General features: G+C 40.5%; 1 protein-coding gene across 2 annotated transcripts; it reads right to left on the reverse strand.

Annotated features, from left to right (window-relative positions):
- Positions 1-1,770: 1,770 nt before the first annotated feature.
- On the reverse strand, positions 1,771-19,188 carry LOC124122034 (cytochrome P450 1A5-like). 2 transcript variants are annotated; one of them, XM_046485194.2, is made up of 11 exons: positions 18,682-19,188; positions 12,324-12,527; positions 10,786-10,860; positions 9,526-9,624; positions 8,633-8,726; positions 7,965-8,126; positions 7,550-7,758; positions 6,439-6,564; positions 3,957-4,061; positions 3,316-3,450; positions 1,771-2,279 (listed from the first exon to the last, which is right to left on the reverse strand). In XM_046485194.2, exons 2-11 carry the CDS (start codon positions 12,469-12,471, stop codon positions 1,933-1,935), a joined length of 1,500 nt encoding a protein of 499 aa, XP_046341150.2. In that variant the 5' UTR covers positions 12,472-12,527; positions 18,682-19,188; the 3' UTR covers positions 1,771-1,932. The 2 variants fall into 2 exon arrangements, with proteins under 2 accessions (XP_046341150.2, XP_046341152.2); XM_046485196.2 differs by lacking the exon at positions 18,682-19,188 and adding an exon at positions 14,912-15,259.
- Between the last annotated feature and the right edge of the window lie 1,084 nt (positions 19,189-20,272).

Below are 20,272 nucleotides of genomic sequence, written 5' to 3' on the forward strand. Positions count from 1 at the left end.
TTACCTTACCATGCAAGTGATCGACACTTGTAGATTACATTGCGTCTTTGTGTCGCATTTGTGTGTTGTTGTGACCAGGGGCAACGGATTATATGGTAAACCGAATATGACTAATGTGAATTTCGTGTTGCTCCCGTGTACCGAGTGTGTTTAGTGAACACAGTGAAACAATTTCGATAATTCGGAGTTTCATTTTGGGACCACAATATACTGTGAGTGAGTTCGGTGTAACGCCATTCCGACCCGTGAAGATCCGGGGTAGAATAGGTCTTCAGCAGCCCATGCTTGTTGTAAAAGGCAACTATGCATGTGTCAGAGGCGACTTACGGGATCGAATGGTCAGGCTCGCTGACTTGGTTTGATGCATGTCATCGTGTCCCAATTGCGTGGATCGATGCTCATCATGTCAATCACTGGATTGTCTGGTCCAGACTCGATTATTTACAGACTGAGGTCATATAGCTGGAATATTGCACACAAGCAAAAACAAGCAAAAACAGTTATATCACGACATGTCAGTTTAATAAGGGAGAAAAACCCGAAGTGATGGATGTCGCAGACGTTTGCCACTTTGACGAAACCAATGGTGCTAACAAACCTAGAAACACATTTGCGCCAAACCGTAGTCGATCCCTGAGATCTTCAATAGTTCCTGGCACGCCTAAGGGACGCAACTCTGAAAAACTTATCCGGGAACCTCAGACACCTGGACCACTCGTACTAATATACTGTGAATATCAAATTAAAATGTGAATGAATTTTCGAATTCTATGGTTTTTTTAATTACAGTTACCGTGAAATGAGAAGATGAATAATTCTGTGAAGCGAAATAATATATAACATCATAATTATCATCAATTTTCAGAGATCAGTAAAATTATAACATTTGCTACTGTTGCTTTATCAGCATTGCTATCTGCAGCCAGTTATAATTCTTCGCATTTTTCACGACAATCAGAGCGTGTTATTTGAGAGTTATGATTTGATTGTTATTTAACGCCGCACTCAGCAGTATTCTAACTATATCACGGTGGTTTAGGGTTATGAGTGTAACTTCAAATACTCCTTCTTTATCCCTCCCCCCAAAAACAAAACAAAAACAAAACAACAACAACAACAACCAAAAACAAAACAAAATAAAAACAAAAAAACAAACAACAACAAAACAAACCCCCAAAAACAAACAACAAAACGAAAAACAAAAACACACAGAATACAACACTGGTTATAATTTGATTGTTATTTAACGCCGCACTCAGCAGTATTCTAACTATATCACGGTGGTTTAGGGTTCCGATTGTAACTTCACATACCCCTTCTTTATCCCCCCCCCCCCATAAACAAAACAAAAAACAACAACAAAAAACAACAAAACACACACAAAAAAGACAAAAAAAACAACAACAAAAACACACAGAATACAACACTAAGTAACTGCAACAATAGCTAATGTGCCCCGAGGATCAGTGCCTTCAAGCTATATTCAGGCTTAAAATAGCCGTCCAATGAAATTACACTTGTGAGCGACATAAATCATGTGCCGAGTCAGTGACAAGTCATGTAGAGATGGCGACGTGACGTTTGAAAAAAAAGACTTGGATGAATGGAAATAAAATACCCTTGATAATCGAGGATGTGAAGATCACTGCGTCAGCGTTTCCTTGTATGGTACGTTATATTTATTGTATATGAAAAAACTACATTTACCTTAAGGATACACGCCAATATAATGTCGTCTGAAGGATCTTAAAGAACCTAAAAAGTCAAAACTCTTTGAAAAAATATTTATTCAAGAAATGAGTACGGGCTTGAAAATATATAAATACAAAATGTCATGAGTGAATCAGTTGCATAATGTATACGTTGATATAAACCTGTCAAAGTGAAGCACAAATTCATGCGTGGCAAGATCCATTGAAACCTCAGGATATGTTATGATCTTATCTTGAAAATAAGTTTATAGTCTCTCGGCATATTTTTCTCTGCCTTGAAGATAGGGTCCAGCCTTGGCTCAACACCATCTTCTGGGGATATGTGGAAGTTCTTCAGTAGTCCGGCTAGGACGAGGTGGAGCTCTGGCTTGGCCACGTGCTCCCCCAAACATGCTCTGCGTCCGACAGCGAAGGGGAGAAAGTGAGTGAGGTTGGTCTTCACCTTCCCTTCCTCCGTCAGGAACCGTTCTGGTTTGAAAGTCTCCGGGTCCTCCCAATGGTCTGGGTCGTGGTGGATGGCCCAGTGGTTTATCAGGACGTTTGAGTTCTTGGGAACATCATATGGCCCTGCAGAAACACCGTCAGAGACTTAATTAGCAAATATATAGAGGTTATCACACGACTGCGTTTGGGGATGGTAAATATCCTGCATTAGGAATAAACATTGTATTTAGCGAGCCTTGGCGAGGCCTCGTGCCCTCGCAAAATTGTTTCGAACTTTATATCTCCAAAGTTGCCAAAGTTATAAAATGCCTTAGCTACGTCACAGTTAGACACTGATTTTCAGTATATTAGACTGTTCTTTAGATAATGATAGCAATTATCCCTGTAGTTTATCCAGATTCCCGATGGTTAATTCTGACTCGATCGCCGAGTGACGAGGGCGACGCCATGTTTGTTTATAAACAGTGAAAGTAGAGATATTTGCATGTCTGTTGGCTTTATCCTGCCAAGAAACCTACCCATTATATGATAAACGTGGTTACGTGGTGTAAAGTATTTCGACATGTCAGCTTATAGTGTGTCTGTGCGTGCGTGCGTGCGCGCGCGTGTGTATGTGTGCTTGTACTAGTCCGGAATATAAGCTGTAGTGAAAAGTACAGAAGGGAGAGAACTCTGATTATGGAGTACTGCTGATCCACACATAAAATATTTATAGATACACCTATCATCTGAAAGGTGATACCGACATACCAATAAACACAACCAGACTGAGTGATTCTAACCAACGATCATCGGATTCTGGCACGACCAAGGGTTGCAACTCTGCACAATCTTAGATGACTGGGCCACTCGTGCCCCCATTAAAATTGGAACAGACATGCAAGTTCCATGAATTGCTATGAACTACTATGAATTACTATGAATTACTATAAATAGGTAGTTGTCCGCAGTCTTTTGTTCTGTAAGTTAGATGTTTAAAAACTAAGTTTAAAAATAATGCAGGTTAACTTTGCGACATATTTCAAATTGAGAAATAAACAACATCTACTACAAAATACCCCTATACCGGCGTACCACCATTTAATGCATTCCACTGGTCCCTGAGAAAACGCACGAGCCCGGGGCCAATGGACCAGCGTAAATGTCGAACATTGCATACCTATTGTAGCGTCTGTTATAGCCCTGTGGGGTAGTCCGAAAGGAACGACAGTGCTAAGCCTCATGCTCTCGTATATCACAGCTTGGAGGTAGCACAGATAGGGGCGGTCTACAAGGTTGGCCATGCACCGGGACTCTGGAAACAAAGACATTATTTCAAAAATATGCGGATAAAAACGCTTTTATGACGCATACTTTCACCAAAACATATGGTCGGTAGCGAAAAACAGTAAACTATGTTTATAACGAACACGTTTATAACGAACTGACAGATATAACGATTTGTATTTTTTTGTAGCGGCAATTGCTGTATATTTTATCATATACAACGAAAAACGGTCATAACGAAGTCAAGATAGTGGTTCCTTTGAGTTCGTAATAACCGTAGTTTACTTTGAGAATAGACATCAAATGCCAGAAAAATAATTACGGGTATTGTGATGTCTTTTCGGTTGTCCGAAAGACATTGGGTTTATTAGGCTCTACTTTCAGTCCATAATGTCTAAACTATGCAAATAAGCAATCAATTTGATAAGCACATATGAAATAGCTTAGTGATCCATGCGTTTTTGCAATATTCCACTTTCTATCTTCGAAACTGAAGTTCAAGCAAAACACTGGAATTGGTCAGCGGTCCCATACCTAGCACCTCGTCCAGTTCCTGATGGACCTTCTCCTGAACGTCCTGGTGAACAGCCAGATACAGCAACGTCCACGACAACGTCAATCGGACAGGATCGTTACCCGCTAGAGCAGAGAGAAGAGACATATTTGTGAGTGTTGAAATTTTTCACCTGTACCATGTATGGTGGTAATAAAACGTGTTATATATCTTCAAATGACACTTCAGAAGCTGTGCTGTCAGTGATTCCTGGTTAGAAAGGGTCTCCGTAACCTTCTGATGGTCTATGAGGCGACTAAATGGATCGGATGGACGGGCTCAGAGACTTGGCTGATAGGTGAGGTGAGGTGAAATGGGGTTTAAGATTGTTGCACTTACATAGCGACGTGCATGTACGTGTGCGTGTGTGTGTGGCTGCTTGTACTAGTCTGGACTGATGCCGATTTATAGTGCGAGCTCACTGAGATACCATGCCGCAGTTTAACATGAATACCCCACTCAGACACAGTATACTGACTCCGAGCCGACCAGTTCTTGTTTTAGCCCCTTTATGCCGAGCGCCAGACAGGGTAACAACAAGTACCATATTTTAACGTATTTTGGTATGACGCGGCCGGGGATCGAACCCCCGACCTTCCGCTCTCCGGGCGGACGCTCTACCACTTGGCCACGGAGGCGGTCACTTGGTTGATTGAGTGTCATTGTACTCCAACGGCGTTGATTATTGCCCAAAGTATCAATCACTGGATTGTCTGGTCCAGACTCGATATTTTGACATAGCTGAAATGTTGCGGAGTGCGGCGTTAAACAACAAACAAATAAACAACAAAATATCAGTTAAGACAGACTTGACTGACGATTTGACTTGTTTGATAAAGATACAAACAGCTCTGTTGAAACCACGCACTGAAAGAAGTTGAAAGTCAACTATGCCCTCATTGTTTTGTTATGGTAGATGCAACAGGGTTGGTTGGTTTGTTGTTTAACGCCGCACTCAGAAATATTACAGCAATATGACGGCGGTCTGTGTAAACAATCGAGTCTGAGCCAGACAATCCAGTGATTGACATCATGAGCATCGATCCACGCAATTGGGATCGATGACATGCATCAACCAAGTCAGCGAGCCTGACCACCCGATCCCGTTAACCGCCTCTTGCGACAAGCATAGTCGCCTTTTACGGCAAGCATGGGTTGCTGAAGACCTATTCTACCCCGGATCTTCACGGGCTGTTAATAGGGAGATCGGTGTGACTTTTACGTTTCAGTTATGTAAATAGTAATCGCAACTATTAAGAATGATGCATTAATATCATCACGACCCATTGACTACGCTTTCTTTTTTCTTTCATGTGCTAGTATACTTCTATTACTCGATCGGTAGGTACATTGTCGATTTAAACCATGAGGCTTAATTTCACGTCGATATTGTTGAAAAAAATAATTTATTTTGCCTCGTATATTACAAAATATAAAACGTCAAAGCCAGAGAATAATTTTCTCGCGTACAAGATTTATGGGGGTAAAGGCAAAACAGAGGTGAAAATTATATGAATGGATCACTGAAACCCAATTCGCGAAAACGGTAGGCAAAGAAACTGTTCGAGGACATGATTGATGTCCTGCTAAAAAATGTGTTGTGAAAAATACAATTGTTTGTTTCCTCCTTGCACAAAAAGATTATTATGTCTTAAAGCAGTGGCCAAAACATATTCTGTCTTTATAACAAACTTATGATTCCAGACACCTTCTCTCCCTAGAATATGAAATGATCGGTCTCTGGGGCATAAACCAGTGAAGATCCGGGGTAGAACAGGTCTTCAGCAACACATGCTTGTCGTAAGAGGTGACTAGGTTCGCTGACTTGTTTAATGCATGTCATCGAATCCTAATTGTGTAGATCGATGCTCATGATGCAATCACTGGATTGTCAAGTCCTTCTCAATTCTTTTTCGATGACTGTCATATAGCAGGAATATTGCTGAGTGCGGCGTTAAACAACAACACCAACAAACAAACAAACCCTGAGGTATAATCAAGTGCGCCTAGACCAAGATTTGTTGGATGCTACAACCTCACTAACTACATGCACTGTTATATGTTTTTGTAAGCTTTCCACACCGCGTTCGTTACTGCAGGTAAACATGAGTAAAACAGCCCCTTCCGTTAATCCCAGGGGGCACGGGAGGCCCAGTCGTCTAAGGCGCCGCGATTCGCCGAGCAGAGTTGCGTCCCTTGGACACGTCAGAAACCTATGATTGTGGTTTCGAATCCGATTATGTTTCTATGTGTCAGCACCATACCCGTGCTCGTGGGTTTCACCGAAGTGATAAACGTCTGAGACCTGCATCACTTCGGGCTTTCCTCCCACATTAAGCTGACACGCCGCGATATAACTGGAATACTGTTAAAAGCGGCGTTAAACACAACTCACTCACTCACTCACGTTAATCCCAAACACCGATAACCATCATTAAGATATGTGGCACTTCGTTGACTCACCATTGAACATGTCCAGTATCGTATGCACCACGTGATCATCTGTCAGACGCTGAGATACTTCCACTTCCTCCTCCTCATCTTCAAGCTGGGACAACAAGATGGCGTCTAACACATCCCGTATGTTCTCTACAGTAAAACAATGATACATTGATGAACATCGTTCTGGAAATTTATATTTCCGCTAATACCTGATCTTATGCGAACCCACATATTGTACTGTGGTATTTGTCGGGTCCAGCTTAATAACACATAAACTCATACCTACAAACGTGTGAATGTATTCACATTACAGATAGGAACAGCCAAGTGAGTGAGTAAGTTAGTAAGTATGGTTTTACTTCACATGTACCACAATGCTAACCATATCATGGCGTGGGGCGATATCAGTCAATAAGCACCTTTAAAGAAAGATAATTCCCTTCAATAAACCAACCCGACCCCAAGTTAATCCATTAGCACTGCTATAATAGCTGCACACAGTCCTACAAGTGTAGCGGCCATAAAATCTCCGAGTCCCGTGATGGAAGGTGAACCACGGACCTTCTGATCAGAAGTCGGACGCCTTGTCCACATGACAAAAGAGGTTAACCCCGTCAGCAAGCTGACAAGGTAAGGATGTCATCTGTGGGAGGACTTCACGCCCTGCTACTTACTTCCCTGTCAACAGAAAGCACGTCCCGGGCCGCATAGTAGGGCACTGAGACTTATCTTGCTCAAATTTAATATGAACGTGCTCAGCCCCACGTTGGGCGCCAATGTAGCGGCCATAAAATATCCGAGTCCCGTGATGGAATTCGAACCACGGACCTTCTGATCAGAGGTTGGACGCCTTGTCCATATGACCAAAGAGGTTAACCCCGTCAGCAAGCTGACAACGTAAGGATGTCATCTGTGGGACGACTCCACGCCCTGCTACACAAGAAACATAACATCGATGCACCGCTTCCGAGAATTATAGTTCTCTTTGCAGGTACGGGTTAAGATTCACAGAGATTTTACTTGCATACAATACGATTAGTAATACTAAGTCTTTGTTTCAAGATACCAACAAAAACATGTAATGTACGTGCAGGAAGTCAGAATGTAAGTATAAACTAATGGGCGGTCTTACCTGGGTTAAATGTTTCTTTATGCATCTCGACTCTCTTTTCAATGTAATTCTTTAATTTCTTGACGGTCGTGAGCATCTTATTAAATCTTGGTGTTGGTAGCCACTTCAGAGGCGGGATAATATCCTCCCAGAAAAAAGATCCCGTCAGCTTGCTGTAGTCGTCCAGGAGCGCCATAAACTTTCTGAAGTCGTTGCTGCCTATATCATGCCTACAATAAACATGGCATTATTACAACTGCTGCACACAATCTTACAATAAACGTCACTACAGGTCCGTCATACAGTCCTTCAATTAACGGGACATCAGTACAGGTGCTGAAAAACGCGCGCAACGATCCTCACCATCGCTGAAATGCCTTATGACTCTACAATAAGTTAACTGAAGACGAAGCCCAGTGCTAGACGTCACACTCACGTCTTGTCGAAGCAGACACCACACATGATGTTCACGTCGATGAGGGACAAGTAGGGCAGGGGATCCACCGCCGTCTTCTCCGTCTTCAGCAGCTCCATCGCCTTCGTCACAGACTGGTGGATCTTGTCCTCAAGATGGAAACCCGACAAGAACGTGTAGGACCTAATAATAATAATAATAATAATAATAATAATAATAAAAACTACATTTACTGCTTCTTCTACTACTGTTGCAACGAAGAGAGTGAATGTTGTTTTGTGCCACATATCCAGGCCTAGCGTTTGATAGCATGACGAAAAAGGCACACCGTCGGGCTATGAAGCTCTCCCGGCGGACGCTCTACCACTAGACCACGGAGGCTGTCCACGGCGTGTCAACTTAATGTGGGAGGAAATCTAGAAGTGATACAAGTCTCAGACGTTTACCATTTGGGCGTAACCCACGAGCACGGGTATGGTGCTGACAAACCTAGAAACATAATCAGGGCAAACCGGGATCTGAGCCCATAACCATGGGCTTCTGGCGTGCCCAGGGGTCGCAACTCTGCACAGCGAATTGCGGCGCCTTATACGACCAGGTTACCCGTGTCCCTGTTTTGTTTCACCTATATCATTTCAGAGTATGAACGTTAAGATAAAGACATCTGCCGAGCAGGCATGTTACCACACCTGAGTGCCATACTTGTCACCTTCCGCTGGTGCTGCAGTGTGGGCGTGTAGTCTGAGAACAGGATGCCCTTCTGACCACAGGTCATCTGTTTAACTGCAACATAATATGTCAGTCAAAATTATACAAAGAAGTGACTGAGTTCGGATTAACGCAGCTTAGAACAATATTTCATTTAGATCCCTGATTTCGACTTCATGTGGAGCGGCGCTAACTATATAAACCTACTGCCACTTGTGCCTAATGTATTGTAGGTATCTTCCTATCTCGTAATAACCTCTTGGGAGGTTTTACTTTTTCCTAGTAAGACCAGGTTGAGGTTTTACTTTTTCCTAGTAAGACCAGGTATGAGGTTTTACTTTTTCCTAGTAAGATTTGGATTGAGGTTTTACTTTTTCCTAGTAAGACCTGGCATGAGGTTTAACCTTTTCCTAGTAAAACCTGGAATGCGGTTTTACTTTTTCTAGTAAGATCTGGAATGAGGTTTTACTTTTTCCTAGTAAGATCTGGAATGAGGTTTTACTTTTTCCTAGTAAGACCTGGAATGAGGTTTTACTTTTTCCTAGTAAGACCTGGTATAAGGTTTTATTTTTTGCTAGTAAGACCTGATGATTTGAGTAGCAGATGGAATTTGGAGTGTTTCAAACGTCAATTGTTCCCTGATCGAAGACAAGAAATGAAACTATTCTATTATGGATGACGGGAATCGAACCTGCGATAGGTTTTGTAACCCACTGTTTTGTCACGGAGGCACCGGGACAAGTGGTGAGGGAACGTTCAAGTTCTGATGGCATGACTTTTTCGGCTACCCTTTTGCCTCGGTCTTACGTCCTCGACCATAACCTCGGAGTCGTGCTTTATCCGTCATGTACAAACTCTGTGGCAAAACTCTCACCTGAGTAAGATTGTGGTCGCGCTGTGAAGGCAGACTGTTGCTTGACGAATGCTTCATCCACGGCCTGCCTGGTGTTGAGATACATGGTAGCAACACGGCCTGCAAACAGGGTAACAAACATTATATATATACAGTAAACTACGGTTATAACGAACACGCTTATAACGAACTGACGGATATAGCGAACTAACTTTTTAGTCCCGACTACTTGCTGTAGTCATGCTGTATATGTACTTATAACTAACTACGGTTATAACGAACTAAAATTAGTAGTCCCATTGAGTTCGTTAAAATTTTATGATGAAACATTTGTAAAATGTATACATATTATTCACTTTACTAGTCTCATGAATGACAGTTTCAAATATCAATATTCACATTGACAGGTTCCATTCCTATATGTACTTAACACGAAGCGTTAGGGATGAGGAATACTTTTGGAATATTTTTATGAAGATGTGTGCTCGGTCTTCACTACAAAATAGTATCCCCCATGATATTATGATCCCTAATTTTATTTTGTTCACTTGAAATGTATATCCACAAAGCCGTTGATGAATAAGAACATACGAGTGAGTGAGTGAGTTAAACGACGCTTTGAACAGTGGTATATCAGTTATATCGGGTATGTCAGGGGATATACACCGGGGTGTGCCTACTGTACCGACTGAGAAGCATTATGAAGGAAATGTGTGATTCCAACCCACGATCACTGAATTCTCGAACATGTGTTTGTTTGTTTGTTGATTATATTGTTAGATTATGATTGGATACGCCTGTAAATAATGCAATATGACATATATAATGTCTGCTGAAAGCAGAGCCCAAGAAACAACTCGAATTTCATATCCTATACAATTATTCAATTGTTGCTTGTTTGTTTGTTTGTTTGTTTATTTATTTGTTGTTTAAAGCCGCACTCAGCAATATTCCAGCTATATGACGGTGGTCTGTAAGTAATCGAGTCTGGACCAGACAATCCAGTGATTGACAACATGAGTATCGATCCACGCAATTGGGATACGATGACATGCATCAAGCAGGTCAGCGAGCCTGACCACCTGATCCCGTTAGTCGCCTCTTACGACAAGCATAGTCGCCTTTTACAGCAGGCATGGGTTGCTGAAGACCTATTCTACCCCGGATCTTCACGGACCGAATATGTGTTTGATATTGAAGAGAACCATAAGTATTGTTACCATAGTATTATGAATGGTGGCATTTAAAGTATTAGATATATTCTTTTATCTCTGACAATACCTTTGTAAACCGTCATGTAGGGTCCAAAATATCTTGCCCACTCATACAGCGTCTCAAGGGTATCATCTTTTAAATCTGCGAAAATAAACAAGATGCAATTGTCAATAGCACTGATAACTGTAGATTCGTTGTTGAAGAAGTCTTTATCATCGGCCGCATGGACGATACATGAAGTTGCTGAAATACACACAATGAAATACTGTATTTGCTGCAGTTGTTATTGCAACTGCTTCCCTACGAAAGCCTTGTGGTTCAACTTTGGTAGCATTAATTTATGTATATATTTTTTTTATAAAATTCTCGTTAATTCAATTATTTTCTCGAAGTTTTCGGGTTCGCTCATGTTATTATCTCAAAAGCTCGAAATTTCGATTTTTTTTCTCGTACATTCGATTATTTTCTCGCTACTCCGAGGGTTTTTTCTCTATCCTTCAATTATTTTCTCGCTATTTCAAGTTTATTTTGAAAAACCTGAAACTTCGAGAAAAGTAATCGAAGCAACGAAAAAATAATTGAAATAACAAGAAAAAAATAGGAATTTCGAGTTTTTTAAATAAACTTGAAAAAAACAAGAGCATCGAAATTACAAGAAAATAATGAATGTAACGAGCAAAAGTTCGAAATTTTGATTTCTTAAAAACATACTTGAAATAAGGAGAAAATATTCGAAATAACGACATTAAACTCGAAATTTCGAGAAAATAATTGAAATAACGAGAAATTTCCATTGAAATATTTTTACCAAAACATCATTAGGCTTTCGTGCTTTGTTCCTCAATGTTCTCTTGGGTAATTAATTACCTGTGAAAACGGTTTGTAAAACCTGACAATATATCAATATTATAATACTACACGTTAATTAAGTTATAATAATATTTCAGGGAAAATGAAAAGCATCATGACCCTCTACCGTATACACAAAGATATAAAGTGACTGAATGGTGTGAAACGCCACTGTCAGCAATATTCCAGCTATGTCACGGCTGCCTGTAAACATCCAAACCAGTGGTTGACACTATGAGCAACGACCCACGCTGTCGGCACACACTCAGTCCGATATTGTGATAGACCGATCCTATCCGATTGTTTGTTTGTTTGTTTGTGTGTTTGTTGTTTAACGCCGCACTCAGCAATATTCCAGACGGCGGGCTGTAAATAATCAAGTCTGTGATTGACATCATGAGCATCGATCTACGGAATTGGGATACGATGACATGCATCAACCAAGTCAGCGAGCCTGACCACCCGATCCCGTTAGTCGCCTCTTTATACGACAAGCATAGTCGCCTATCAGCATGGGTTCCTGGAGGCCTTTTGAGTAACCTGGAGCTTCATGGGTACGATCCTACTTAGTTGGCTCTCACGACAAGCATTGGGGACTGGGCATCTGTTGCCATCTATGCCCCGAGATCCTCATATATGAGCCGACCGCCTCCGTGGTGTAGTGGTAGAGCGTCCGCCAGGAGAGCGGAAGGTCCGGGGTTCGACTCGACGACATCAGTGGTCAAACTAAGCAATTGGACATGAACTACCCTTACCTAGAAGGCTGCCGAGTAACGGAAGGCCCCTGGGCCCCGGGGGTAGTCTTGGGAAAGGGCGTGTCCACCACAGGGTGAAGAGCCCCGCTGTGACGCCGATGATGGCGCATTGCCACATCTGGGACAACTCGAGGAAAGCTGCTAACATCTTCTTTTTGTTGAAATTAGCCCTGCATTAACTGCCCATGCGTGGTAATCTGTGAACTGGATTGATACATCTTTTAGTACAAACTATATTGTTAATTTTTATAGTGTCACGTGCTGTGGTCTTAAACTAGAACACGTGCACGAAATACCTCTCTGAAAATGATTTTGTTATTGACGCAATATATTCACCAAAACACAGGCACAAAGGATGAGGTCCTTCGAAAATATAATCCAATCAAAAGAAGTCAAAGAACAGCCAATTTTTTCATGTGACTTAAGTTACTCTGTCTTGGCCTATAGTCAAAGGGGAAGAGCGGGTGCTCCTTAACTTCTTAGGAGTAGTATATATCGATTTATCCGTTGTTCGTGAAAACCGAGTCAATATTTGACTAAACTAGTGCCACTCAGGTTGCTGTCGGGACCACACAAAAATATTTGTTACATTTTTTTTTAAATTTGACCAATTTGACTCTTATGTTTCCGGTTTGTTATAGGTTTGTTTGTTGTTTAACGCCGCACTATTCCAGTTATATGAAGGCGGTCTCCAAATAATCGAGTCTAGACCAGTGACTGACATCATGAGCATCGATCTTCGCAATTGGGATACGACTATATGCATCCATCAATCAAGCGAGCCTTACCATCTGATCCCGTTAGTTACGTCTTACGACCGGCATTGGTTGCTGATAACTAATTCTATCCCGGATATTTAGTTAAACACTTTGTTACGGGTGCCACCGGTGTTGAAGGACACGCACACCTTTTCGCGAACACCTGGCAAAATCACTACGTGATAATGATTCATAAACACATGCTTATGATATAATGAGTGAGTGAGTATGGTTTTACGCCGCTTTTAGCAATATTCCAGCAATATCACGGTAGAGGACACCAGAAATGGGCTTCACACATTCAGAACCCGGGTCTTCGGCGTGACGAGCGAACGCTTTAACCACTAGGCTACCCGACCGCCCCCTTATCATATAGTCGCAGTCGTACAACGGGATGTGCCTTCAGCAGAGATTCCGGATGATTAAGTAAAGGGTTTGTTCGCTTTTCTTTACATACATTAGGCAAATTGTTACTATGTAGTGCCTGAGCAACAGTCAAGTCGAATACATCCTCAATTATAACCATCATCATAGTCATTATCAATTTCTCAAAGAGTTTCCAAATAAGGTTGTTTACATGTTAGGTAACGCTACATTTATTGACATCTCAATTCGCAGTAAAGCTTAATACACGAAATACTTTTCTGAAAAAAGATTATTATACAAACATTTCGTTCTACAGCGAAAATTCGTTAACTGGATGCCCCGCGGAGCATTAAATATTTACAGATTTCATGGTTCGAGACAAACGGACATCCGACACTTGACCATTTAGTATATTCGCTTTAAACAATATAGGGAGATATCGGTGTGTCACTGCATTTCTACATGTGTATACAGTTAACTACGGTTATAACGAACACAAAAGGAACAATAGACGGAGTTCGTTATAAGCGTTTAATCTAAAGCATACCGCAAATGACCGGGACCAAAAACAACAGTTCGTTATATCCATCACTTCGTTATAAGCATGATCGTTATAAACGTAGTTTACTGTCCTATGGAACATCATATTCCTGAAACTGAATTACTTTGTATAACCCGTTGTAAAGTTAAAACAACGTAAGTCTCGATTATCTGACGAAACAGATTACCGTATTTCCTCTATTAGACGCCGGGCCTCTAATAGAAACCGGGTCAACTGTTCAGTGCAAAAAATAGAAGCCGGGCCTCTAATAGACGCCGGGTCGATCAATTGATACAATTAATGATCCCTTTTTGGGACCTAAAATCCATAATGAGGACTCAAAATATTTCAATTTCGTGACGATTCGGGACATTCGTGGTCATAGTGAAATGGGGGTATTCATAGAAGCCGGGCCTCCAATAGACGCCGGGCCTCTAATTGACGCCGGGTCAAAGTCTTGTACGAAATAAATAGAATCCCGGGCGTCTAATAGAGGAAATACGGTACACTGGGGATAAAAGCCTAAATAGTGGTTAACCTTATGATTGGAAGTCTGAAAAGCACTTGCTAGCGAAAAGGGTAATCGTGTAAGCATAGAATACTTAGAACTGTAATTATTATTGAAGCAAATTTCAAAAGTATTTTTCCTCAAAGCAAAATGGCTATAACGTAACAATATGTTTACATCTTAGTGAACAATTATCTATCTTTCACTAATATAAAATACCATAGTAAATTGTATCGAAAGGGTACCCATCACACGTAATGAACAATCGATGCCCATATAAAATCAGCTTGAGAATCATTTTCAGCTGCCAATAATATTATAATATATTCAAATGAAAACAAAACCTTATAATATTATTATTACGGAAAAATACAAAGTATCAAATCACAAAGATATACCTTTAAATATGACCTACCTCTCTGCAATGTAAACCCCAGAATATATCACGCCTGTGCAAGACCTGAGTTGTACGCCACTGACATCGCCTGTTGGTGCACACGCAGTACTTGCAACCTACCCTCAGTCTGTTATTTCTGTTGCCCGGGGGTAGGCTGGACCTGCGCTTCCCCCCAGCCATGACAGTCTACCCCACGGAAAATAGACCCTTTGTTGTGTCCGCCATATTTACCTCCCGATAAGACATGTACCATATCCCCCTTATCTGATGAAACGGCCCTGGGCAGCGGTTGACCTTACGTAATATTAGCTGTATAAACAACGACATGAGTCCTTCATTAACCACCTGGATCTGAAAAAAGTCTACCAGAATACAACACTAAATGTATAAGCTATGTATTCAAAATTTAATTATTGTTTTGTACACAACAATAACATTAATCTCATTTATTATAAATGTATTCAACATTTATTAATGTGATAGTTACACAGCAAATTATATGCAACAAAAGTGGTGGTAGGCCAACTATTTATAAGGATTGACGTTTTGTACTCTCTGACATGATAGTAGATTTTTATGTACTCGTGAACTTTTTAGAGGAATGTATTAATTAAAATAAAAGCGACAAAGCCCTTTCCATATTCAGTTACCCCTCCAAAAACAGAGTCGTTTGTACGATTCCGACTATATCATGAGCATGTGTTTATAAATCATTATAAGACAGTAAAATAAGTTTTAACCTCATCGGTTTAAATTTATTCGTATTTACCGCATCACGAATATGTTTTGAGATTCAGATTGGTCGCACACGTATAGTCTGTCATACAGACCCTGAAACAAATATATCCAATACAGCCCATCCAGGTCTATAATGTTTGGCAAGTCTAGATTACTGTCGTATCTGAAAATGAAGAAAGTCTCTGGGCTCATGTTTATTGTATTTTATAACTATAATTTAACAACTGTTTTTTTCTGTAAAATATGTTCAATTCAGAGACTAGATGTTAGTCTAGCACACGTATAGCTATAGTCCCTACTACAGACCAAGAAACAGCTTGATTGTTGGAATGGTGGTACACTCAAGTCATTAATATTGCATCTGCATCACAGTGGACTGTTAAAGGACCCTAATCAGTGTCATTGTGAAATCAAAAATACCCCTCAAAGCCTAAGCAAGTCTACATCAGTTTGGGAAATTTGAATTTCATGACATTCTGAAAGTAGAGATACACTCAGGGCTCTTTCTATTATCTATTTAAAGACGATTGTAACAAAATAATCTGAAATTATTTTTATTTCAGACTACATGTATAATATTACGTACATTAGCATCAAGTAGCAGTTTCTAGGGCAGCACGCTTTGTGGGTCGTGTGAACAATTTTCTGTTGTTTTCGTTATCGTCCAGAGACTTCCATGTGTGAAGAAATCTTGCCACACGCACTCGTCATATGTGTCGTTTCGATAAAGCTAGATTCTACACAATTTTATGGCGGTGTTTTACACACTCGTGTACAGCAGTGACCTCGCTGTAACCCCCGGCTATGTACCGACACGCATGGGTGAGCCAGTTGTCTCAGGGATGTGATACTGTCAAACGTCGTCACGTGACGTGCATTAAGACGACGCACTGAGTGAATAACCGGTTTATTCATCCTGGGCTTTCTCACTGTTTGAAGAAAATTAAAAAAGCTCTATAACTAATATATTTTACTGTTAGGGCATATCATTGTCTATATATATTTTATTTTATTTCATTTTATATTATTTTATATTATTTTATTCTCTATTATATTATATTATATTGTATTATATTATTTTTTTTATTTCTTTTTATATTTTATTTTATTTTATATCATATCATATCATATCATATCATATCATATCATATCATATCATATCATATCATTTCATTTCATTTTATATATTTTCATTTAAATATTTTATTTTATTTTAGAATTTAAAACTCGCTCATCGATGCATAGTAAATGTTCACTATACATCCACGATATCTAAAATCCAGTGGTTAAACATGTACAAGCTAGGCCGACATTAATTCAAGTCAACCAACCAAAAACTCCGTATGTTATTCGATGGTGATATGTTTGATACGGGGATCATAGTTGAGTTCTGGACCTTGCAGTGTTTCCACGCCTGTTTCCAGCCTAGTAACGTTTTGATGACGTTCGTAATTTTATTGTCAAATCCAGTTCAGAAGTGTATACTTTCTTTTTCTCGACATTTTTCATACTTAGACAGAAACAAGACAATTGTATTTCAGAATTTGCTTTGTTCTTATTCTTTATTATCTAAACAAAATAGAGCCTCGCCATTATCAGTATTATTACAGTAAACTACGGTTATAACGAACACGCTTATAACGAACTGACGGATATAACGAACTAACTTTTTAGTCCCGACTATTTGCTGTAGTTATGCTGTATATATGCTTATAACGAACTACGGTTATAACGAACTAAAAATAGTAGTCCCTTTGAATTCGTTATAACCGTAGTTTACTGAACGTGTCAGAAGAAATGTCGAAAGCTTTCATGTTAAACCGACGTACTTGTTTGTATCTCTGACATGCCTATCGTGATGAAAATCCGACGTTCACTTGCTGAATAAGCCGAAAGGGTAATAGGTAGAGCTTGTTGTAAATCACGAATTGTCTAGGCTTGCTTGTGAAGTACATATATGTTATAGGGGTAAACGTGCTAGTATATGTACCACGTGAACGCCAGTATATGTATGTATATCCATGCTCCCGTTCTCCCTATTGAAACAAACTTAATGACTGCGATAGTACACGTAGTTGTCCAATTTTTTATCACGAACGTATATACTACCTAATTTCGTTTATCCGACATACTCGTTGATCAGACGTAATCATATGCAACCAACAATGTCGGATTAATGGGACTTGACTGTATATGAAGGGCTGCATTTATCAAGTACTCGTATAGAGGAATCGATTGGGGATTAAATATTCACCTGTCTTGAATGTGAGTGGTGGGTAGTCGGACATGTTTACCCCTTTCGCGAACACCTGGTGTCATTGATATTCAGCGATCCGTTCATATAATTTTCACCACTATTTTCCCGATAACGTCCACTGGAATTTATTTCGGAAGATAATCGAGATTAAATATTGTCTGGCATTGACTTTTAGAATTAAATACCTTTCACGATGAATATCCTATGGTATACATATGTATTACCTACGTGTATGATTTATATATTGTTGATACAGTGTCATGTATCACTATAAATAAGTAATATATACATTGACATCATTACGCTTGAATAAATTCACAAATCGTATGTGCTGTGGTATACATCTTTCCTGTTAGTGAATATGGATGAATAATTCATGGCTAAAGTGTATTTTTTTATATTCTATTTAATTCCATATATCCAGAACAAAAGTCTTGAATACGTTTTGCACGCTTAATGTAAGGAGATATTAACGGGGTTTAAAGTTGTTGCATTACCTGCGCATGAGTGTAAATTAATATATTATTGTTAAAGTGTTTTATACAGGGTACATTTTCTTGAAGTTAACTGTCGGTGACCGCTTGCAGCAGATATCCGTCTGAATATACCACATAACAGCTGACCTGATTCAGCGTGACCCAGGGCATTGCTTGCCTTACGGTCACGTGGTGTCGGGGAAACATCCCCCCTCACTGTCACCGAGCACCTGAGTGCCACTATTCAATGCATGCACCCAGCTCACAGTACGACACATGGAGTTAATAGGAATGGTGAATTGAACAATGTCACTTACTGGTGCGAATGTAGAGTTGTCTCCTCTTACGTCTTTAGCCGCATGTGAATCCGCTCAGGTGAAATGTACAACAGTGACTCCTCTCGCTTGCGGTGAGCGCCCCGTACCGTGACGAGGCGAACCAGTGGGGCCCTGTTTAGGTTCTTTCACGGGTGTCCTTGAATCGCGCTTCGGGGACAAACCAATGAAATAAGAGTGAGTGAGTATGGTTTTACGCCGCTTTTAGCAATATTCCAGCAATATCACGGCGGGGGACATCAGAAGTGGGCAATGAAATAGGAGAAATGTGTGGAGTGGAAAGACGTGGGTTCTGTATCATCAAGTGAATAAATTGGTACCTGGTGTTTTGTATTTATTATCACCGGAGGCCCTGTATAGGTTTTATCATAAGTGTCAAGATTGTTTATGACTGGTTTCAAGGGTTGGCAAATACAATTAACAACTTAAAGGGTGTGTCATAAGGTTGAGTGGTAGAGCGTATATGCACATGCTGATACTGTGGGATGTTTTACCATCGGGATAATATAATGTCCACACGATACATGCTGAGAGCGAGTGAAGGGTTTTAAAGGGGGTAGGGTGGAGGTGGGGGAGGGGAGATACGTGTGGCCCCGTCGTCCGAGGCGTCGATATTTGCTGTACAGAGTTGCGTCCCTTGGGAACGACAGAAACCTACGATCGTGCGCTTCAACCCGAGTCGCCCCAATTATATTTCTAGGTTTATCAGCTCCATACCCGGGTTTCACCAAAATGGTAAACGTCTAGGACTTGCATCACTACGTGTCGTAGACGTGTAACACGTTAAACACCTTGAGCACTGACAAGTTGCTGACAAATCAATGTTTAGCGTGGACACGAGGACACACTTATTTACTCCTTGCATGCCGAAGTGCCGCACCTCAGTACAGCAAATTGCGTCTCAATCAGGGGACATTGGTACCTTGATGTGAGCAACAATCCACGTTAGGACATTCATATATCCCAGGTTGGGACATTGACATCATGAGTAACGATCAACGTTGGGACATTAATATCACGAGTAACGATCCATGTTGGGACATTTATATCATGAGTAACGATCCATGTTGGGACATTTATATCATGAGTAACGATCAACGTTGGGACATTAATATCACGAGTAACGATCCAGGTTGGGACATTTATATCACGAGTAACAATCCAGGTTGGGACATTAATATCACGAGTAACAATCCAGGTTGGGACATTTATATCACGAGTAACAATCCAGGTTGGGACATTAATATCACGAGTAACAATCCAGGTTGGGACATTTATATCATGAGAAACGATCCACGTTGGGACATTTATATCACGAGTAACAATCCAGGTTGGGACATTTATATCATGAGTAACGATCCAGGTTGGGACATTTATATCACGAGTAACAATCCAGGTTGGGACATTTATATCACGAGTAACAATCCAGGTTGGGACATTTATATCATGAGTAACGATCCAGGTTGGGACATTTATATCACGAGTAACTATCCAGGTTGGGACATTTATATCATGAGTAACGATCCATGTTGGGACATTGATATCATGAGTAACGATCTAGGTTGGGACATTT

The sequence above is a fragment of the Haliotis rufescens genome, unplaced genomic scaffold (genome assembly GCF_023055435.1).
Source record: "Haliotis rufescens isolate VD_foot unplaced genomic scaffold, xgHalRufe1.0.p SCAF_76, whole genome shotgun sequence".
Lineage (NCBI taxonomy): Eukaryota > Metazoa > Mollusca > Gastropoda > Lepetellida > Haliotidae > Haliotis > Haliotis rufescens.

Excerpts from the sequence above, each read along its gene's own strand:
- LOC124122034 (XM_046485194.2), bottom strand. The coding sequence starts at position 12,471 with ATGTTAGCAGCTTTCCTCGAGTTGTCCCAGATGTGGCAATGCGCCATC. Across the intron at positions 10,861-12,323 it reads GTTACTCGGCAGCCTTCTAG|ATTTAAAAGATGATACCCTT; the intron begins GTAAGGGTAGTT and ends TTATTTTCGCAG. Across the intron at positions 8,727-9,525 it reads GCGACCACAATCTTACTCAG|TTAAACAGATGACCTGTGGT; the intron begins GTGAGAGTTTTG and ends ATTATGTTGCAG.